The 24,671-nt window shown below is 34.5% G+C and overlaps 1 protein-coding gene across 1 annotated transcript in view; it reads left to right on the top strand.

Moving 5' to 3' along the window:
- Positions 1 to 24,397, top strand: part of LOC117316650 (platelet-activating factor acetylhydrolase-like) — a 40,584-nt gene extending 16,187 nt beyond the window's left edge. Inside the window, exons 2-9 of the mRNA XM_033871347.1 lie at positions 14,568 to 14,682; positions 14,833 to 14,998; positions 15,466 to 15,670; positions 16,415 to 16,528; positions 16,915 to 17,006; positions 20,214 to 20,384; positions 20,847 to 20,995; positions 21,281 to 24,397. Of these exons, the coding sequence (XP_033727238.1) occupies positions 14,568 to 14,682; positions 14,833 to 14,998; positions 15,466 to 15,670; positions 16,415 to 16,528; positions 16,915 to 17,006; positions 20,214 to 20,384; positions 20,847 to 20,995; positions 21,281 to 21,366 (1,098 nt within the window). The 3' untranslated portion in view covers positions 21,367 to 24,397. The remainder of the gene's footprint in view (positions 1 to 14,567; positions 14,683 to 14,832; positions 14,999 to 15,465; positions 15,671 to 16,414; positions 16,529 to 16,914; positions 17,007 to 20,213; positions 20,385 to 20,846; positions 20,996 to 21,280) is intronic.
- Positions 24,398 to 24,671: the final 274 nt, after the last annotated feature.

Below are 24,671 nucleotides of genomic sequence, written 5' to 3'. Positions count from 1 at the left end.
GGTAACATACACCCATACCTAAACTGTTAAAGGGTAGTTAACATACACCCATACCTAGACTGTTGAAGGGGTTACATACACCCATACCTAAACTGTTGAAGGGGTTACATACACCCATACCTAAACTGTTGAAGGGGTTGCATACACCCATACCTAAACTGTTGAAGGGGTAACATACACCCATACCTAAACTGTTGAAGGGGTAACATACACCCATACCTAAACTGTTGAAGGGGTAACATACACCCATACCTAAACTTTCGATTGGTACTTTAACATACACCCATACCTAAACTGTTGAAGGGGTAACATACACCCATACCTAAACTGTTGAAGGGTAGTTAACATACACCCATACCTAAACTGTTGAAGGGGTAACATACACCCATACCTAAACTGTTGAAGGGGTAACATACACCCATACCTAAACTGTTGAAGGGTAGTTAACATACACCCATACCTAAACTGTTGAAGGGGTAACATATACCCATACCTAAACTGTTGAAGGGGTAACATACACCCATACCTAAACTGTTGAAGGGGTAACATACACCCATACCTAAACTGTTGAAGGGTAGTTTAACATACACCCATACCTAAATAGTTGAAGGGGTAACATACACCCATACCTAAATTGTTGAAGGGGTAACATACACCCATACCTAAACTGTTGAAGGGTAGTTTAACATACACCCATACCTAGACTGTTGAAGGGGTAACATACACCCATACCTAAACTGTTGAAGGGGTAACATACACCCATACCTAAACTGTTGAAGGGGTAACATACACCCATACCTAGACTGTTGAAGGGGTAACATACACCCATACCTAAACTGTTGAAGGGGTTACATACACCCATACCTAAACTGTTGAAGGGGTAACATACACCAATACCTAAACTGTTGAAGGGGTTACATACACCCATACCTAAACTGTTGAAGGGGTTACATACACCCATACCTAAACTGTTGAAGGGTAGTTAACATACACCCATACCTAAACTGTTGAAGGGGTAACATACACTCATACCTAAACTGTTGAAGGGGTAACATACACCCATACCTAAACTGTTGAAGGGGTAACATACACCAATACCTAAACTGTTGAAGGGGTAACATACACCCATACCTAAACTGTTGAAGGGGTTACATACACCCATACCTAAACTGTTGAAGGGGTTACATACACCCATACCTAAACTGTTGAATGGTAGTTTAACATACACCCATACCTAAACTGTTGAAGGGGTAACATACACCCATACCTAAATTGTCGATTGGTAGTTTAACATGCACCATGCCTGGTAATAATTTAAGCACAGCATGCCTTTTCAGTAAAATTATCAAAATTGTCCTGTAATAAGCCCACCCCTTCTTTGAATGGAAGTTGATAGATATCGGCCCTCACGGTCATAATGGGTTTTATACAGGAGGAAAAACAGTGCATCATAAAAATAGTGTAGATTAGTGGTGAAATTGTTATATACAATATTTGAGTTCCATAAAGTATAAATTTACTGGGTATGGCACTCCAGGAGTCAACAATTTACAAACTTGGAAGAGTGCCCAGTTTATTTACGATCAGATAATGGAATGCCACTGAATGTTTTGGCAACCTTAATAACATACATTGTGTACAATTGATAAAAATGTTAACAAAAATCTTTCACTGATTTTGATTTACTTTGAATGATGAATCTACACACTTTGCATTTAAATGGTTCATTACCTATTGTAAGGTTCTTCCGTCAACCAGTTCCATTATATCATATGTTTTGTACTTAATCCCAGTATATGTATCGGTACAAAGCTTTCAAAAGCTGTGATTGTGGCCTATATAATATATATAGAGAATATGTATAATGTTATTTGGTATTGACCATAATAAATTCTTACATAATCCACCAATAATGAATACTAATTCAGAGGATTTGTTCTTGAGACAAATCGGTCTTAACAGTTTAACGGGTAATTTGATGTTGTGACAAGTTGTCACTATAAGAAGAGATGATGTTGTATACAGCCACGAGAACAGATGATGTTGTATACAGCCATGAGAACAGATGATGTTGTATACAGTCATGAGAACAGATGATGTTGTATACAGTCATGAGAACAGATGATGTTGTATACAGCCATGAGAACAGATGATGTTGTATACAGCCATGAGAACAGATGATGTTGTATACAGTCATGAGATAAGATGATGTTGTATACAGCCACGAGAACAGATGATGTTGTATACAGCCATGAGAACAGATGATGTTGTATACAGCCATGAGAACAGATGATGTTGTATACAGCCATGAGAACAGATGATGTTGTATACAGTCATGAGAACAGATGATGTTGTATACAGCCATGAGAACAGATGATGTTGTATACAGCCATGAGAACAGATGATGTTGTATACAGTCATGAGAACAGATGATGTTGTATACAGCCATGAGAACAGATGATGTTGTATACAGCCATGAGAACAGATGATGTTGTATACAGCCATGAGAACAGATGATGTTGTATACAGCCACGAGAACAGATGATGTTGTATACAGCCATGAGAACAGATGATGTTGTATACAGCCATGAGAACAGATGATGTTGTATACAGTCATGAGATAAGATGATGTTGTATACAGCCATGAGAACAGATGATGTTGTATACAGCCATGAGAACAGATGATGTTGTATACAGCCATGAGAACAGATGTTGTATACAGTCATGAGAACAGATGATGTTGTATACAGTCATGAGATCAGTTAATGTTGTATAGGGTCATGAGAACAGATGATGTTGTATACAGTCATGAGAACAGATGATGTTGTATACAGTCACGAGAACAGATGATGTTGTATACAGTCACGAGAACAGATGATGTTGTATACAGTCACGAGAACAGATGATGTTGTATACAGCCATGAGAACAGATGATGTTGTATACAGTCATGAGAACAGATGATGTTGTATACAGCCATGAGATAAGATGTTGTATACAGTCATGAGAACAGATGATGTTGTATACAGCCATGAGAACAGATGATGTTGTATACAGTCATGAGAACAGATGATGTTGTATACAGCCATGAGATAAGATGTTGTATACAGTCATGAGAACAGATGATGTTGTATACAGCCATGAGAACAGATGATGTTGTATACAGTCATGAGAACAGATGATGTTGTATACAGCCATGAGATAAGATGTTGTATACAGTCATGAGAACAGATGATGTTGTATACAGTCATGAGAACAGATGATGTTGTATACAGCCATGAGATAAGATGTTGTATACAGTCATGAGAACAGATGATGTTGTATACAGCCATGAGAACAGATGATGTTGTATACAGTCACGAGAACAGATGATGTTGTATACAGCCATGAGAACAGATGATGTTGTATACAGTCATGAGAACAGATGATGTTGTATACAGTCATGAGAACAGATGATGTTGTATACAGCCATGAGAACAGATGATGTTGTATACAGTCATGAGATAAGATGTGGTATACAGTCATGAGAACAGTTGATGTTGTATACAGCCATGAGATAAGATGTGGTATACAGTCATGAGAACAGATGATGTTGTATACAGTCATGAGATCAGTTAATGTTGTATACAGCCATGAGAACAGATGATGTTGTATACAGTCATGAGAACAGATGATGTTGTATACAGCCATGAGAACAGATGATGTTGTATACAGTCATGAGATCAGTTAATGTTGTATACAGCCATGAGAACAGATGATGTTGTATACTGTCATGAGAACAGATGATGTTGTATACAGTCATGAGATCAGTTAATGTTGTATACAGTCATGAGAACAGATGATGTTGTATACAGTCATGAGAACAGATGATGTTGTATACAGTCATGAGAACAGTTGATGTTGTATACAGTCATGAGAACAGATGATGTTGTATACAGCCATGAGAACAGATGATGTTGTATACAGTCATGAGATAAGATGTGGTATACAGTCATGAGAACAGTTGATGTTGTATACAGCCATGAGATAAGATGTGGTATACAGTCATGAGAACAGATGATGTTGTATACAGTCATGAGATCAGTTAATGTTGTATACAGCCATGAGAACAGATGATGTTGTATACAGTCATGAGAACAGATGATGTTGTATACAGCCATGAGAACAGATGATGTTGTATACAGTCATGAGATCAGTTAATGTTGTATACAGCCATGAGAACAGATGATGTTGTATACAGTCATGAGAACAGATGATGTTGTATACAGTCATGAGATCAGTTAATGTTGTATACAGTCATGAGAACATGATGTTGTATACAGTCATGAGAACAGATGATGTTGTATACAGTCATGAGAACAGTTGATGTTGTATACAGTCATGAGAACAGATGTTGTATACAGTCATGAGATCAGTTGATGTTGTATACAGCCATGAGAACAGATGATGTTGTATACAGTCATGAGAACAGTTGATGTTGTATACAGCCATGAGAACAGATGATGTTGTATACAGTCATGAGAACAGATGATGTTGTATACAGTCATGAGAACAGATGATGTTGTATACAGCCATGAGAACAGATGATGTTGTATAGGGTCATGAGAACAGATGATGTTGTATACAGTCATGAGATAAGATGTTGTATACAGCCATGAGAACAGATGTTGTTGTATACAGCCATGAGAACAGATGATGTTGTATACAGTCATGAGAACAGTTGATGTTGTATACAGCCATGAGAACAGTTAATGTTGTATACAGCCATGAGAACAGATGATGTTGTATACAGTCATGAGAACAGTTGATGTTGTATACAGCCATGAGAACAGATGATGTTGTATACAGCCATGAGAACAGATGATGTTGTATACAGCCATGAGATCAGTTAATGTTGTATAGGGTCATGAGAACAGATGATGTTGTATACAGTCATGAGAACAGATGATGTTGTATACAGTCATGAGATAAGATGATGTTGTATACAGCCATGAGAACAGATGTTGTTGTATACAGCCATGAGATAAGATGTTGTATACAGTCATGAGATAAGATGATGTTGTATACAGCCATGAGAACAGATGATGTTGTATACAGTCATGAGAACAGATGATGTTGTATACAGCCATGAGAACAGATGATGTTGTATACAGTCATGAGAACAGATAATGTTGTATACAGTCATGAGAACAGATGATGTTGTATACAGCCACGAGAACAGATGATGTTGTATACAGTCATGAGAACAGATGATGTTGTATACAGCCACGAGAACAGATGATGTTGTATACAGCCATGAGAACAGATGATGTTGTATACAGCCATGAGAACAGATGTTGTTGTATACAGCCATGAGAACAGATGATGTTGTATACAGTCATGAGAACAGATGGTGTTGTATACAGTAATGAGATAAGATGTTGTATACAGCCATGAGAACAGATGTTGTATACAGCCATGAGAACAGATGATGTTGTATACAGCCATGAGATCAGTTAATGTTGTATAGGGTCATGAGAACAGATGATGTTGTATACAGTCATGAGAACAGATGGTGTTGTATACAGCCATGAGATAAGATGATGTTGTATACAGCCATGAGAACAGATGTTGTATACAGTCATGAGAACAGATGATGTTGTATACAGTCATGAGAACAGATGATGTTGTATACAGTCATGAGAACAGATGATGTTGTATACAGCCATGAGATCAGTTAATGTTGTATACAGCCATGAGAACAGATGATGTTGTATACAGTCATGAGAACAGTTGATGTTGTATACAGCCATGAGAACAGATGATGTTGTATACAGCCATGAGAATAGATGATGTTGTATACAGCCATGAGATCAGTTAATGTTGTATAGGGTCATGAGAACAGATGATGTTGTATACAGTCATGAGAACAGATGATGTTGTATACAGTCATGAGATAAGATGATGTTGTATACAGCCATGAGAACAGATGTTGTTGTATACAGCCATGAGATAAGATGTTGTATACAGTCATGAGATAAGATGATGTTGTATACAGCCATGAGAACAGATGATGTTGTATACAGTCATGAGAACAGATGATGTTGTATACAGCCATGAGAACAGATGATGTTGTATACAGTCATGAGAACAGATAATGTTGTATACAGTCATGAGAACAGATGATGTTGTATACAGCCACGAGAACAGATGATGTTGTATACAGTCATGAGAACAGATGATGTTGTATACAGTCATGAGATAAGATGTTGTATACAGCCATGAGAACAGATGTTGTTGTATACAGCCATGAGAACAGATGATGTTGTATACAGTCATGAGAACAGTTGATGTTGTATACAGCCATGAGAACAGATGATGTTGTATACAGTCATGAGAACAGATGGTGTTGTATACAGTCATGAGATAAGATGATGTTGTATACAGCCATGAGAACAGATGATGTTGTATACAGTCATGAGAACAGATGATGTTGTATACAGCCATGAGAACAGATGATGTTGTATACAGTCATGAGATAAGATGTTGTATACAGTCATGAGAACAGATGATGTTGTATACAGCCATGAGATAAGATGTTGTATACAGCCATGAGAACAGATGTTGTATACAGTCATGAGATAAGATGATGTATACAGTCATGAGATAAGATGTTGTATACAGCCATGAGAAAAGATGATGTTGTATACAGTCATGAGATAAGATGTTGTATACAGCCATGAGAACAGATGATGTTGTATACAGTCATGAGATAAGATGATGTATACAGTCATGAGATAAGATGATGTATACAGTCATGAGATAAGATGATGTTGTATACAGCCATGAGAACAGTTGATGTCGTAAACATGAGAACTGCTGCTGTATATAGTCCAAATACACATTAAGAATGTATCACAAATATCTAGTGTCTATTGCAGTTTAGTAAAAATGCTAGTAAGTGCTATATTCAATTGACCTACAATACCTCCACCTGCTACTTTGAAATCTTTATTATCATGAAATGGGTAAAGATTATAACAAGATATAACCAGTATGATGTTGTTTATGGGGCTTACAGAAAGTGCCATGTCACTGCTCAGATAATGTTTACTTTATAACACTGAGCACTGCTTTTTTTTACAAGACATGGTCCATCAACGCCTTTAATTTGCAATTTTTAGTCATTTGATAACTTCACAATTCAGATTTACATATGATGAATTCAAAACTTCACAGCATTCAATTTATGTATGTTCATTATAAATTCTTATATGTATAAGTCAATATTGATTGAAAACATCCTAACAGTCTTGAAATAAGATCTATCGTGAAGGGTTTTAACATACATGGATATGTACCTGTACATAGTAGAATGTGCTGTAAAGTATAATTCAACATGGACTACTTCTCTGTGTATGTTGTCTAGGTGTATAATTGTGAGTTTAAAGGGAAGCCATGTCCGGGAACTAGTGCCAAAGTTTTAGGGAGACATGGCCACTAAAACACATGTAAATACTCCATAATCTATATCCAGCTTATCTACAGTAAGTGTAAATGCAAAAATGCAAGTACATGTAATGAAATGTAAAAAATCCAAATAATTTTCTTTTAAATAATTATTACTTGAAATTTATATTGGTAACTGATGTCTTCAGAATGATTTTAAGCATGGAATGATGTTGTGTGTTATAAAATTATCTCCCTTCCTTCCATCTTTTTAATATTTTTTTTTGTGCCATTATTATCAATATTGTTTTCTTTTTTAATTTTCCCGATAAAGAATTTTTAATTCTTTCTGTTTTCACATGTATGAAGTCTTTGACAGACTGCATACCTTTAACTAAAATTCTATAATTGATTGTTGACTGTTGTTGATAGGGAGGTAAGTAAACAATCTACCATACCCACGAGACTCTGTTCTATCGTTTCCATGGGATACAAACAATAGAGCAGTCTCTCGTAGATCTCCGATGATGTACACATCAGAAACAGCTATAATTGTTGTCCCGGGTAATTTGAAGGTCTGAAGTGAGATGCCATACAAAATTACTGTACATTTGTTTGATATCCGACCTTTAGTTTAGTTTTATGCAGTTTCATGATTCATGTCAAGGTTGTAATTTTATTAAATGAGATGGGGTGAGATAGGGGATATAGACATATTGTTAGTTCATGTACTGTTAGTTTATTTGAATAACTTTTGTCTGTGGTCAATCCCTTTGTAAACAATACAAGTTTTTCGTGTCAGATTCTGACCTTGATCAGGTGATCAAATTGTAAGCTGCCTTTTCCAGGGGTATTATGTTTTGGAACGTTTTTTTTTTTTCCCATTACATACATGCCATATTTTTGGGAGACCAATAAGGGAGATTGATGATTATTTTAAGGGAATTTTGCCTGAAATAAGGGAGATTTGTGCGTGACATAAATATCGACATTTTTACTCAATTTTTTAGCAATTAACTAATTTTGAAAGTGATAAAGAATATTTGTATTTATTTTAGATATTAATCATATTGTATATGCAAACAACAAAAAGTTGTATAAGGTAAAAAATGTAATAAGTATACATTCAGATTCTGATGATATGAATTTTTTTTCCAATTTTTTTTATGCAACACAAAAAGTTTCACAGCTTTATGCATATTGCATAACAGCATTTGAAAAGGGTATATTATAATTACATGTAGCTAAAGATTAAGACAAGCAAGTTATTCATTTATCAGTATTAACATTTAGCCATTAACTTTTTGGAAATTATCCATTATAACGAAAGATTACTTTGGTTTATTGTTTAAAGTTTGCTATATATAGTGTATATTCATTTTAGTATGAAATGTTAATTGAAAAAAATATCTTAACACCTTGCCAACAATGGGAAATCAACTATTTGGCATAAGTATAAAACATATCAACGTTGGAATGCCACTTGTATACAGTAAATGTTCCAAAATTTTGAATGCATTAATTTTTTCTTATAGTTTTTGTCAAAATATTACCAGTGTTTTAATTTTGAAAAGTTTCATTAAAATCTTTTTTTCAGGATTCTGTTTTAATATTTCTAGTATATGTCTTCAATGAAGAAGGGATAGATGTGTAACGTTACATATAACATTGAGCAAAGAAAAGTGATCAAATTTTACAGACATTCATTGTATGTTGTATCCAAATAATTTTTTTGGAACATGTTTATTAGGTGTTAATTTTGAACATATCCGGTATTGTAGTTTGTGATCAGAGATAATCACACCCGAAAGTCAAACATGATTTGTTTGTTTAGGGTAGGATATGCCCTTGAAACAGCTCTTTAAGGTCATACAAAGCCAAAAGCTTATATATTTTATATATTTGAATGATATTAAATATTTCAGTATTATGAGGAAGGTTATTCCTAAACACTGAGTACTCATAAGATGACAATTATTTATCAAGTACAGTTAGCTTAAGGGTGTATGCTAGCTTACTGAAAACAACATGTACATGTTTAGCCTGCGAGTGATTTATGAGTTATCTACCTTTAATGATGTGATCAGCAATTTTCAGTGATATATATAATACAATGTAGTTATATTCTAAGTATATCAATGTGTGTCATTGTTTTGAAGTTCCTCAATAAAATTACCAACATGCACAAATGATATTATGATTATCTCCCATTAATGTGGAACTCTTGTAAATAAAGATTACAGTAGGATAGCAAATCTCTTAGTGATATGAAACATTCATCAAATGCTACCTCCTGAGAAAAAAAAATTCAAATTGAATGTCAGACATGCATTTGATACATGATGTCAATCTACTGAGGGGCCATTTTGGTCTGTGATATCAGGAAAACAACAGAACAATGTGATGAATTATACAGGGGAGATAACTCTGTAATTGTGATTTAAAAAAAGTAAAGCAATAATAAATTTTCAATAATGTGTTGTATCATTTTATTTCCATGGTAAGGTAAAGTTTTTATTCTTCCATGATATATAATATATGATATTTATTATAATCTATCACTGCAAGACAGGTTGTATGATTTCATTCATAACAAAATATTTATTGAAAAAAAAGTTAAATTTCTGTATTTTGGTAAAATAAAAGTGCTCCCAAAAATAATTTGATTTTCCATGTAACAACTACATATTTACAGAGAATTGTGGCTTTCTTTTTCAACTTCAGTTTGAAATAACCACCTTTTTGAAAAATTGCATGTTCCCAAAATGTCTGGACATCATAATTGAGAAAATTAGCATTGAGAGGCATAGTTAACTTTTGGAACAAAGCAAATCACAGTGCAAAGATCATTCATATTAATTTTCAAGATTTGTTCTTTATTGAAATAAACAAAGTTCAAGATTTGTTATTCAATAATTGAAATTCTCTCAAGTTATTTAGGACCATAATGATAAAACCACTGGCAGGAGATTTGAAGTACATTTATAAACAAGATGTTCTTGGTCTGTTTGACCAAAGCATTACCTGGTAATACTGGTACCTCTTTCGTACTTCTATAGTTTGTTTCTAAAGTCTAAATGGAATATTTTACAGGTTTGTGTATCTCAATAGGCAGAGCTAATAGTCTATAACCTATATTGATGTCTTTACAATTGACCATGGCAAACTGCTCAGCATAGTAGATTTCAAGATGGCCTTTGACCTTGTACGGAAATGACTGACATGCTAAATATACTAAAAAGGTGAAAGGTCATAGTATATCTGATATACAGTATTATATCTGATATACAGTATTATGTCATTGAATACTACATTATATTGACTATTACATGGTTAAATATCATTCGTCTTTTAAAACCTGACTTATTTGTTAATTATTTTAGTCTTATAGCTTTGAGCTGTTATCAGTACACTGTGTAGCTATATCAGTATATATATACATGTATACACGTTTGTCTGTATAAATTAAATCGACAACTATTTCTGATTAAAGGGGCGGTTTGGAGGTGATTCTATTATAAAACAGAGCAGTAGATGCACATTAAAAATATTAATTTTCTGACAAATTGATAATGTTTATAGGAAACAAAGGAAACATTTTACCTAAACTATAGATTTTTCCTGGTTTACTGAGTTCCTGGTTTTATCAGCTTCAGTTTATTCCTGTTTTAAGATTTACCAACAGCTTAATGTTAACATGGTTATTTTCGCAGGTTATTTTGCAATTTCGATATGTAAACTATATGCATGGGGGCAATATTTGCTAATGATTCACTTCATTTTGCAGTTCGTGATTATGCAAATTGATATCAAAATAATGTGTGGGGGAAATTATAACAATCAAAAGGACTCTGCGTAAATTCCCCCCTCGTGTAAATTTCCAAGTTTACAGTATTCCTGGTTTAAGATTAGCTACAGCTTATTCCTGGTTTTAGAAACAACTTTCTGTTCTTTGGTTGAGAGCTTACAGTGATTTTATACAGTATAATGTTTAAAGATAGGATGATTTCATAGTATTTATAGTTAGAAGCTGTAGTGCAAAAGAATTCTGGATTTAAAAGCTACTGTGAATTCCTGGTTTCAGATCACTAGCAATTACTGTGACTATGAATTCCTGGTTTCAGATCACAATTAGAGTGATCATGGATTCTGTTTTCAGAAGCTTTCAAACACTTGAGTTTCTATGCGTTGTTAGAAGCTAAAGTGAATTTGTGTTTTTTGACCCTACAACAAATTTTAGGCTCTACATTTAGCAAAACTAAAGTTAAAATATTTTAAGGGAAACAATGTGGTTTTTGTCATATATAATAATATAATAATAATAATAAAGTCTTTATTTAAAAACTTGATAACAAAATGAGTCAAAGACTCGTCTCACTTTTGGTCAAGTTCACAAAGCATAATATGTACAGTATATTACAAAATAGACATAAAAACATGTAATATCACAGATGAGCATATAAGTAATAGCCAGACAGAGTCTTGATAAAGTAGCTATTACTGGTATAATTTAAAATGAGTCTATAAATTTTTTTTTGGCATTTTGTTTAAATGATAATAGTGACATCGAATTCCTGACATGTTATGATAAAATGTTCCATGTAGATGGACCCTGGTAAGTAAAAGATCTCTTAAACATTTTTGTTTTAAAAGCAGGAATGTAAAACAAATTATTTGACGATGCTCTAGTAGACCTTGACTGGATAGCAGAGGCAAATTTAAAATTATTCAAATAATTAGGAGCCAAGCCATGTAAAACTTTATACATCAGAACTGACTGGGTGTACAAAACGCGTTTGGAGAATGGCAGCCAGTCTCAAACTGCTATGTTTTCAAACTCGGGGTCTCTCTCACAAAACCTCACACTGATTTTGATAAAGATATTGACTGAATTTCGTTGGTAGGTACAGAATTTTGAGTTAAGAATGTGTACAGATCCTGAGATTTTGGGCGAGGCATATCTTTATCGATCTACAACTTAAAATATGGTGTAACATACATGTACTTCAGCTTGTAATGTAATAGCTAAAACTCAGTCTTAAATCAAACAAATATTTGCATTTTAGACCTCATTTAAGATTTCTTATCACATGTTTGACGTCAGCATGATTTTCATTTACTTGAACTTGGTAAAATATCTTAAATGTTTTGCTTTGTGTTTTTAGCAACAATTTAACTTTTTTATTGAAAACATGGTTGGTGAAAACAATGTTTGAATATATACTATTCAATAAAGCAATTGCAAGCAATTTCTTTATATTTTTTGTGTACTATTAATATAGGTTTTAAATTTGTATTTCAAATATTTTGCTGCATCATATGCTTAAAAATTAAGCTAGAATATCATTCAGTTTTGTGAAAATAAATAAAGATTTCAGGAAATAAATTTTGATATTGCATGTGCTTGTGTCATTTTGAAATAAACTTCACATTAATCTATAAAATTTCTTGATCACATTTAAAAAAAATTTCTTAAATCAAAATAACAATTAATTAACATATGACATATTTTGGATATGAAAAATAAATGATTCCCTGGTAAATTTGAGCTTAGTTATACACAAGGAGCACTTTGTGTAAAATATATCTGGGTCATGGGGAATTGTATGGAGTCCCTTTGATTATTCACATAGGTGTACATACCGTGTTGTTACAGAAATATTTGAATGGAGTTTGGAATCCAGGAAGATTATCATGTGGGCGGGATGTTAAGATTGTGTGGTTTTGTCCCAGTCAGGTAGACATAAGATATTTTTACAGATAAACATGACATGTCAGGTCAGCAGTTTATAAAAGCTTTGCTGTGTAATAACCACTAGTGGGCACACCTTCGAAATTGATGTGACTGCATCAAATGAAATAAATATCTTATTTTGTCAGACTTTCACAAATTTAGTTAGTGGAAAAATGAAAAGTAGTGTATCAAATCGCAGGCAATGAAACGGGCATATATTTGTATCTTTGAGCTTCAAGCTGACAGGGATACTAGAAAATAAAAAAAAAATAGTATTGTATCCTTTCTAAATTTATTATGAGGAAATTTTTAATCGTCCTTCCTTCAAATTTTGTTAAACTACATTATTTATGCACAGTAAAAAAGTTATTTTCAAAGGTAAAAAGCAATTAAGGCTGACACCAATTTTCTCTCACCCTCTTTAGCGGAATTAAAAATAAAGAAAAAAAAATAAAATAAAGGAGAAATATTTTGGAATAGAAGGATGTGTGGGTTGATGGAGTTACAGGTAACATACAGTGTTTGTTGTGTTCTGACGACATGTGATAATGTCCATTATGTTTGTGAGTCATTGGGATGTGTAGGAGAGGACGTACGGCCTCAAATAACGCCCTTCCCAACACTGTGGTGAGAATCCAACAAATTGTCAGATATTTATAGCTTAGGCCAGTTGCTTGTAGATAAAAAAACAGGTTTTTCTGCTCAAGCATGTGACAAGCATGTGATGTGGACATTGCATAAGTTATAAATATACATGTGGTATACAACAAACAAGTAATATATATACATGTGGATAAGTGATTTTTACGATAGTTATTCACAAATAAGCCTTCATCAATATTAAATACTAATTAAGCTAACATAAATCACTAGAGGAAGAGACTTATTTGAGGATGAATACGGCACTTATTTTTTACACTAGATGAGAGGGGGCTTATTAGAGGATAAATACAGTGCTACACATTTACACTAGACGAGAGGGGGCTTATTAGAGGATAAATACAGTGCTACACTTTTACATAAGAATGTGGTATTAGGTTTATATATGAAATATAAACACAGGGGCTCGGAGTAGAGTGGACTTGTCCAGTATATTACTAATTACTACAGTATTATGTAGACAATTGTTACATCTCCCTATGGCTACAAATATAATTTGATATATTCTTAGGCTCACTGTGTACTTACAAAACCATAAGTGGTTTAATTGTGCTAAGAAAAGGAATAATTTACACAAAAAAATAATAAGGATTGAAAAAAAAAATGAAAGAGTTTCTATGTACCGGTAACTGTTGAACAGTCTGAGAATCAAAAGACAGTACTGATCAATCAGTGAGAAAAGTAACCATTTTAGTGTATCCATCTATGTTTGAGGATTTTAATGGTTTTGGTTTTCTATTTTTGCAGAAACGTCACAAACAATGGCCACTGTGGTTACCTAGGAGACAGTACAGTGAAGGATTTGCACATTATCTCAAATTGAATACAAAAGTGTTTGGGAAGATATTCAAATGGCTGGCTGGTAAGAATGTTTTCTTCTAATTAAGTGAGCAGGAATCATAATTTCTAAACAGGAAGTATGTTAAAACTACAAAAAACTGTGTTTAGGATTTGTAAACAAAGTGCTTCCTATAATATTTCAGATTTAAACATTATAACCGTTTTTCTACAGGCGATGTCTATATACCAGCATTATGGCAGAGTCCTCCTTGTGCCAACGGTCTGAAGTTCCCAGTGGTCATGTTCAGTCATGGCATCGGCGGTAACAGAACGACCAACTCCACGATGTGTACTGAACTGGCCTCACAAGGGTTCATTGTGGCTGCAATGGAACACAGGTAAGGTCAAGGTCATAGGCTAAATACTCTTCAGATGAAATAAGGGTTAGGACAAAGGCCAAAGGATAAATATACTCTCACATTAAATATAGGCTAGGACAGAGGTCAAGGCCACAGGCTAAATATACTCTCACATGAAAATAGGGTTAGGACAGAGACTTAAGGTCAAGGTCACAGCCTAAATATACTCTAACATGAAAAAAAGGGTTAGGACAGATGCTTAAGGTCAAGGTCACATGCTAAATATACTCATGCATCAAATAAAGTGTGAGAGAACCTAAGGGTGTTTATGCTTTATAATTCTCTAGAATGGTTGCCTTGATAAAAATTCCACGCTAACTGTTGCATCCGCAGTCTGGTTAATACCTTATAGGGTATATGGAAATTTGGTATCCGCATGTTTAGGAGGGATTCTACAATATACAGGTATTAATTAAAAGCTTAATCTAGTGCATGTTTTTTCTCAGAGATGGATCAGCATCCATGACCTATGAACTAAAGCCAAATGAGAAAGGGAATGTGGAAATTGTAGAGGAAGCAGAAAAACCACAACAAAAACAGAACCGCCACAAACGTAACCACAGTTTCCATGGTTACAATACAACAGACCCAGAATGGAAACCATTTGTACACTACGAACCATGGAACGAATTTGAGTACAGGAATAATCAGGTAAGATTTTTTCATCAATCATGTATAAATATTTCAAAATGAATTATCAATATGTTTCTATATGCACCTGCTACACAGTACCCTTAGTCCATCTGTCTGTCCATCTGTCCATCTGTCTCCATCTGTCCATCTGTCCACAATATTGGTTAAGAAGATTATTTGCACAGTTCTTTTTATATTGTGATTGGGTGCTGTTATGTTTTGGGGATAAAACATCATGGCTGTGCAGTCAAATCAGATTTGTTTTGATGCGGTTTTGACATGATTTGAATTTAAGTTTAATTCTTTGCTTTATTTTAATCAAAAGCAGGTTTGTGTGTGGGGTGGGGGAGGGGGATGCCTTGGGGTGGATGTTTCACAAGCATTCTCTAGTAAAATTTGTTAATGTTAAAAAAAAAAAGAAGAGTTTTACCCTATTGTTTGAGTCCCCTGTAGAATTGTGGCGGTGCTCTGATCTCTTGGGAAATTGATGATACAAGTACTGTCTGTCCTTCAACCATAGCAGTACTTGGGATCCTTTCTATTGAGACATGATGATTTAACTTTGATTTATAATATGTGATCCTTGACTGATCATTGCACTAAACATTCCTCACAACTTGGCAGTTCTGCTCTAAATATTTAGACAATGTGAAGTTTGGATTCTCCATCACTTTAGAAATGCTGCATTGATTATAGGATTTATTATACATTGATTAGAGACCATATTTATCATTCAAATTTAACGAAATTTTATATTTCTAGGTGAAGAAGAGGTCATGCGAGTGCTCAGAAGCTTTAAATATTTTGACATCTCTAAACCTCGGGTTCGAAGTTCACAATACCCTTGGGGGCAATTTTAATAACAAACTGTTCAAGGTCAGTCATCCAATCAAAGATAGATATATAAGTTTTTACTATTCTTTGGAAAATAAACTAGTAACTGTTGAAGTTCTATTGTAGTTGTAATTTTTATGTCAAATTTTCACAAATGAATGTTTTTTAATTAAGTTCAAAAACATTATTTGAGGGCTGCAGAGTTCATTGTTATCAAACAATAGATATACTGAATAATGTTTTAGGTATCTGTGTGAATGATCTAAGGGATGTAACTCAAAATAAAAATTGAGAAACAGTGATTTCATGAAAGCTTAGGAGTTTAGCTGAAATTATTGGAGTTTTAAGTAGAAAATGGCATACAAGAAATTTTATCATGAAATATAAATATATATTTATACATTTGTTGATTTTTTAATGTTAAACAGGACCGTATGGATTTGTCAAAAGTGATCATGATTGGGCATTCCTTTGGTGGTTCAACCAGTCTACATACGCTGGCACACGACAAACGATTTATGTGAGTTATCAAGGTTTGATTACATGAACAAATACTCAGGGCCGAGAAAGCTCAGTTGGTTTGACAGTTGGCCACGTAACCCTAGGGGACAATCGGAGGCCGCAATAGCTCAGTTGGTTAGAGTGTTGGCCATGTAACCCTAGGGGACAATCTGAGGCCGCAATAGCTCAGTTGGTTAGAGTGTTGGCAACATAACCCTAGGGGACGATCGGAGGCCGCAATAGCTCAGTTGGTTAGAGTGTTGGCCACGTAACCCTAGGGGAGAATCGGAGGCCACGATAGCTCAATTGGTTTGAGTGTTGGCCACATAACCCTAGGGGACGATCGGAGGCCGCAATAGCTTAGTTGGTTAGTGTTGGCCACGTAACCCTAGGGGACAATCGGAGGCCGCAATAGCTCAGTTGGTTAGTGTTGGCCACGTAACCCTAGGGGACGATTGGAGGCTGAGAATGCTCAGTTGGTTTGAGTGTTGACCACGTAACCCTAGGGGACAATCAGAGGCCGCAATAGCTCAGTTGGTTTGAGTGTTGGCCACGTAACCCTAGGGGAGAATCGGAGGCTGCGGTAGCTCAGTTGGTTAGAGTGTTGGCCACATAACCCTAGGGGACGATCGGAGGCCGCAATAGCTCAGTTGGTTAGAGTGTTGGCCACGTAACCCTAGGGGACGATCGGAGGCCGCAATAGCTCAGTTGGTTTGAGTGTTTACCACGTAACCCTAGGGGACGATCGGAGGTCGCGATAGCTCAGTTGGTAAGAGTGTTGGCCACGTAACCATAGGGGACAATCGGAGGCCACAATAGCTCAATTGGTTAGAATGTTGGCCACATAACCCTAGGGGATGATCGTAGGCCGAGAAAGCTCAGTTGGTTTGAGTGTTGGCCACATAACCCTAGGGGACGATCGGAGGCCACAATAGCTCAATTGGTTAGAATGTTGGCCACATAACCCTAGGGGAGAATCGGAGGCCGCGGTAGCTCAGTTGGTTAGAGTGTTGGCCACATAACCCTAGGGGACGATCGGAGGCCGCAATAGCTCAGTTGGTTAGAGTGTTGGCCACGTAACCCTAGGGGGATCGGAGGCCGCAATAGCTCAGTTGGTTTGAGTGTTTACCACGTAACCCTAGGGGACGATCGGAGGTTGCGATAGCTCAGTTGGTTAGAGTGTTGGCCACGTAACCCTAGGGGACGATCGGAGGCCGCGATAGCTCAGTTGGTTAGAGTGTTGGCCACGTAACCCTAGGGGACGATCAGAGCCCGCGATAGCTCATTTGGTTTGAGTGTTGGCTACGTAACCCTAGGGGACGATCTGAGGCCACAAGAGCTCAGTTGGTTAGAGTGTTGGCCACGTAACTTCAGATGAAGATCTGAGGCCCCAATGGCTAAGTTGATGGAGTGCCGGCCATGTACATTAAGTGAAGATCAGAGGTGTGGTTTGACCCTCCTACCTGTGTCTGTTTGTGTTTCTCTGAAAGCTGAGAAATGGGCCAGTCGTCGTTGTTCAGGTTGTGTCCTTGCATGGGCGGGACACTTTACCTTAATCGCTCGGATAGCAATTGACAGGCCTCCCGCATGTTGTTCAATGGGAGTCACTAACTATTACAAGAAAATGTCACTCAAAACGAGACTCGCTGTTCACAGGATGATAAAAACAGCTAACAAACAGGCACTAACAATGCTAATAACAGTTGCCATGGACATCAGTTGTTTGGAACTTGTGAAAGTCTAGATATTAATTATTTTGATTTAATGATTTTGTATTATAGTTTTACCATAAAGCATACATGCCATACCTCCCGGCGTGAGACAAAATCTCCCTTATTTTCAAGTCATTTATTTCCTCCCGGCAGGAGAGCCAAAATTCCCGTATTTTGTAATTCCCTCCGGTATTTTTGCCGACGCCATTTTTGTTTACAATTCAGTCTTTTTCTCGCGAGATTTGGCTAAATTTAGCGATCACGTGATCCATCTGATCACGTGATCCATCTGTTCACGTGATCACTCAATCAAAATGGCGCCTGTTTGACACGGCTTTCACACGAAGCTCTGGCTAGTGTAATGTTTGCGCTAAATTATCTATCACCATGAAATAAAGGCAAGTCGTTTACAAACAACTTTAACCCCCTTAGCTAACAGACTTGAATCATGGTTTGTTTTCTTTTAGGACCATACTTTGATGATGATAATTGATACAGAGTCTCAGTCTGGTCAGACGCAAAATCACACGTGTTTTTCATTTACCATGTGTATCGTTGATCAGTGATAGCAAGATGAAATCCGATATTTTCTTTTAGAAAACTATCAAAATTAGCACATCTGTTGGTCGTTACAAAGTGGTCAATCATGGTGTTTACAATGACTGTACAGTCCATGACAGAGACAATATACAAAATCTAGAATGAACGTGATAAGATTTACTGCAGTCTCCTAACATTAACATCTTCCGTTCTCATAATTTCATGTATACACTTGCACACTTGGAATATTTTTATATCTAAATGGTCCAACATAAGGTATCCCACAGGACATTTCATGGTGATTTTTACAACTGATGTGTTCCCTCAGAGTGGATCAAGCTTTCTATTTTTAAGAAAATCCAAACTGATAAATGAATAACTTGCTTGTCTTAATCTTTAGCTACATGTAATTATAATATACCCTTTTCAAATGCTGTTATGCAATATGCATAAAGCTGTGAAACTTTTTGTGTTGCATAAAAAAAATCGGAAAAAAAATTCATATCATCAGAATCTGAATGTATACTTATTGCATTTTTTACCTTTTTGTTGTTTGCATATACAATATGATTAATATCTAAAATAAATACAAATATTCTTTATCACTTTCAAAATTAGTTAATTGCTAAAAAATTGAGTAGAAATGTTGATATTTATGTCGCGCACAAATCTCCCTTATTTTAGGCAAAATTCCCTTAAAATAATCATCAATCTCCCTTATTGGTCTCCCAAAAATATGGCATGTATGATAAAGACCATGGGATAGTTGTATGGTTAATGTTATGATTCATTTACACTATGAAGTTAGACAATGGCTTCAATGCTGGATGATATGTAGCTCCATTGTAACCACCACAGTTTGATGTAAGAGAATGTGATACCACCTAAATTGTACCTAGATTTCGTATATAAAGAACTAATTAGCTCACCTGTACATGTTTCACCTGTATCAATTGATTGATTACCTGTTTTAGTATTGGTGTGGTGTTGGATGGCTGGATGCACCCTGTAGGTGAGGAGGTATATGCTGGAATCACACAGCCAACTCTTCTACTCAATATGGAGAGTTTCCAGTGGAAGGAAAACATCGAACAGATGCTGAAAATCCAGAAAAACCAGACAGAAAAACACATGATTACTCTAAAGTATGTGGAATTTTTACCTGTGATCAAATACAGGTGCCAATATTAAAGACTTAAGATTACTGGTTTTACAGAATAAATAGAAAATGAAGAGTAGGGTTGGAGTTAATTGTAAGGTGGAGTGCTCCATACTAAAACAGTCTTGTTCTACTCTGTAGAGTTATGTCGTTGGCTTACCAACCTGTCTGTAGGATATCATATGTCCCTTGACTTACCAACCTATCTGTAGGATATCCTATGCAGTGTATCACCTACAGTTTCAAATATGTATTTCTGTTGATGAAATATCAATTTCCAACAGAATATACATTTTAAATCTGCAAAAAAACGCATTTGTGAGAGTTAAAACAATATGAAAAAAAAAAAATTCAAATTGAGAAAAATCAGATATTACACAGGTGTTTCAGATGATTGTTTAGTTTATTTACAATGTTAACAAATATTGTTTTTATTGTTTATTTACAGAGGTGCATGTCACCAGAGTGTAACAGATTTTCAGTTCATCGTGGGGAAACGACTCGCTCGGTTTATGGACTGTCGACATATCATACACCCACGTGTCTCATTGGACCTCTGTAACAAGGCCGTCCTCAGCTTTGTGTGGAAGCATTTAGGTAATCGCCGAATAACAAAGTTATGTGGGGACCATATTCATCTGGAAATAAACCCATCAATATCTATTGCAGTTCAGCAAATATGCTAATAAATTGTCCTGCACAGAATGATTTGCCTAACTTTGAGTCAAAAGCTCATCAATTTGACAATTTTGTTTTTCTCTCTCTTTTTTTCTTTTTTATTTGTTATCGTTTTGCTTTTGAGGAAATAAGAGTATAAGAACTCGGACAATACAATATTGCAATATACCAGAATATAGCTAAGCTTATTCATTTCTTTTTTAGGATCTGAAGATCGAGAAATCCATGAAGATATTTTGTCTGGTGAACACTCGCTCATTATAAAAGGTACCAATGTCAACATGTCGTGATGCTGGGCGGATTCAATCGCATTATTCCATGTCGTGATGACAGACGCTTTATATTTATTTATTTACTACAAGCATTTTGTGATATATTATCAGCCTTAAGTTGAGTAAAACAGAATTAATTGTTATTGTTTGTTCTATAACTTTACAATTCCAAACAACATATGTACCATTGGTGATTTCTAGAATTCATCCAGAACAGGGTTCATGAAATACTTGACACATGACATGAAGAAATGTTTTGCTGATTTCCTAAAAGCCTATAACAAATTTCACCAAATTTGATTATTTTATTTCAAATAAAGAAAGAGGAGTAGTTAATAGTTCACACTAGTTAAAAAAAAATTCTTCTAAATTTGATGTTAGTAAACATTAATTAATTAAATTAAATTAGCACTGTGAACATATCATTAGCACAAATTTTCAAATATCAGAAATACATTCAGAATAAGGATGTGTGTGTGTATTGATATTTTAGATATGAATAGTTTGTGAGGTTATTCTGAGAGTTAATATGCTTCATTCAGAATTCAAAATTGAATTTATCAATATTGCTACTTCTAAGATGTCAAAATTCTTACTTCTAATTTATCAATATTGGTATTTCTAATTGATCAATTTTGGTAATTCTGATTTATCAATATTGGTAATTCTAATTTATCAATATTGGTATTTCTAATTTATCAATATTGGTATTTCTAATTAATCAATTTTGTTAATTCTAATTTATCAATTTTGGTAATTCTAATTTATCAATATTGATAATTCTTATTCATGAGATTTGGAAATCTAACTTACCAGGTAATCCATTTGTCTAATCTTATGAAGATCTGTTTTATCCACACATGACATTGGTGACCATAAAAGTTTGTTACCGTGGTAACCAGTCGTCTGTGGAAGGTCACGTTAGTGACACCCATTAATGTCTTTCAATGTTAACTTTAGTTGTAAACCACAACATGTCATTATTTTTGTTGTCTGTTTAGTTTATACAATGTAATTGGTTAAGACATGTTTCTGTATATCCAATTGTTATTTTATTGATTTTCTTGCTTACTTCATTGTTCTTTGAAACAATGACCACCATGAAAAGATAAAAACCAAATGTTTTCACATTTTGATTCAGTTTATATAATATCAGAAATATGCAGGGTACATTTTAAAGATACAATTCAAGGTGAAATGTGTAAACCTAGGTTTTTGTAATTTTATAACATTTATCTTACATAGTGAACCTGTTGTTTGTGTTAGAGTTACTTCCCTTGTATCTGTTAATGATATTATCTGGTAATTGAAAACCTTTCACATGACCAAATGACCATTGTTTACTATTTGTAAAGTACAGCTTTTGTTATATAGGAGTCTCCATTTCATATAGAATTTGTGAACAAATCATTTTTTTTCATCTCACTAAGCTTCTGGCAAATTGGAAGCCCGTACTTTGTAGATGTTGGTAGATTGGTTGTAAATTTTCATCTCTCAGGTAGACTTGAAATTTAAAATCTTGACAATATGGTTACATTTTTTTAATACATGAACTATGACTGCAATGTTTACAAAGATAGCAATTAGTCTGATTTTTTTACCTTTTTTTTTTTAATGAAATGCCTTCCCAAAAATCTACAAAAATTGGTATACAGATGTATTTCAATTTTGATATTCATGGATTTAACAACTTGAATTTCTACAAAAGAAACTCAAACGGGAGCATGTTGTATGAACAAGAATTTAAAAAAATACGACATTATATGTAGATGTATTTCACCCCACAAGTCTGTCTCGGATCATTAGTTGTGTTCATCATACTCATTTATTAGTTATACAAACAAACTAATCAACAGCTTTTACTTTATCAATGCAAATACTTGTCTCTATTATAATGACTAACACATCATTGTTCTTTTTTCATCCATATTGTTTTGTTTGTGCCATGTCAGTTTTTTACCAGTTGTGATAAACTCTGTTATATAAGGTCACAAGACCAAACAAGTCTGTACAAACACAAGGAATTCACAGTTACCTCCCCTATGGCATAACCCTAACTTAGATAACCAAATACATGATATTGCGACATTGTTATACAAAATCTGATTAACAGGACATTTTCAATATGAAGAATTATTTCCACCTAATAACTTCTATTTATAGAAAACCAGTATTGAAAACAGTAATGTAGAGCAATCCTTGCCCTGGCTTTGTCAATGTTTCTCAACTTCAGGAAATTCCTAAACTTAAAAATTTACCATAGGAAAACATTGTTATCACTAAGGAAAACATCTTAGATAAGGAACTTACCTCACGTGTAATGCATTGCTATGATAAATGGTAATCCTACGCCAGCCCTCCTGAGTTCTGAATAAAATCAAACCTGGTAAGTCACCTGTTAGTAAAATATTACTGGTTCATTCAAAACATTATTGACATAACACCTGTATTTTGTAATGATTTACATTCTGAGGGTGATTAATTCTTACAATTTTTATAAAGAAATCTTCATATTTTTGATGTAATATAGTTGTTCATATGAATATTGCCCTGGTGCTTTTAAGGTTGTATAATTCTGCTCCTTTGTTTTGAGTTATGTAAAAATGTCCTTTTGTCTATTAATGGGGACAAGGTTCATTATTTTCAAAACAGACTCAAATAAAACTGTTTGTATTGGGCACTAAGCTAATGTCTGTGAATAAGCCCAAGATATTCACAAGAAAGGATTTGATAGTATTTACACTACTGAATGTATTCAAATACACAATACTACTGTATTTTGGAAATATTTATGATTCACACATGTGTATGCACACCTACCTACACATTTATTTTACTTATGTGTGTAAATCATTGTATCAAACTTTATAACTGATTATCAAACAAAACTTTTTAAAATCTTGCCATTTTTTAGATTTTTTTTTTTACTGAAGTTTTGTACAGGTTATAATCACCAGTTTTGGCATTTCAGAATCTGAATGGTTTTATTTCAAATCTTAAACATTTGATAGATACTAACAATGAACAGGAACACAGAACAGAACTTAAGGTCAAGGTCACGGATCTGTGTCAGGGGTCATTAGGGGTCAAGGGTTAGGAACAACTCACTTTTTTAATTTTCAATGGACATGTATTGTTGTGATGAATATATATGGTGCCTTGGAATAAATTGTAATATAGCTTTTACATTCAAATATTATATGCATAAATTATATTTTTATATAATAGAAGTACTTTCTTCTGATTATTTTGTGCTATTTTCTTGAATGTCATATATATGGTAAGGCATTGTAATTCAGTAGAAGGTGTCTATATGTTTTTAA

The sequence above is a fragment of the Pecten maximus genome, chromosome 18 (assembly GCF_902652985.1).
Source record: "Pecten maximus chromosome 18, xPecMax1.1, whole genome shotgun sequence".
Lineage (NCBI taxonomy): Eukaryota > Metazoa > Mollusca > Bivalvia > Pectinida > Pectinidae > Pecten > Pecten maximus.
Note: the sequence above shows the minus strand (reverse complement) of the source record. Positions and strands in the feature narration are given on the sequence as shown.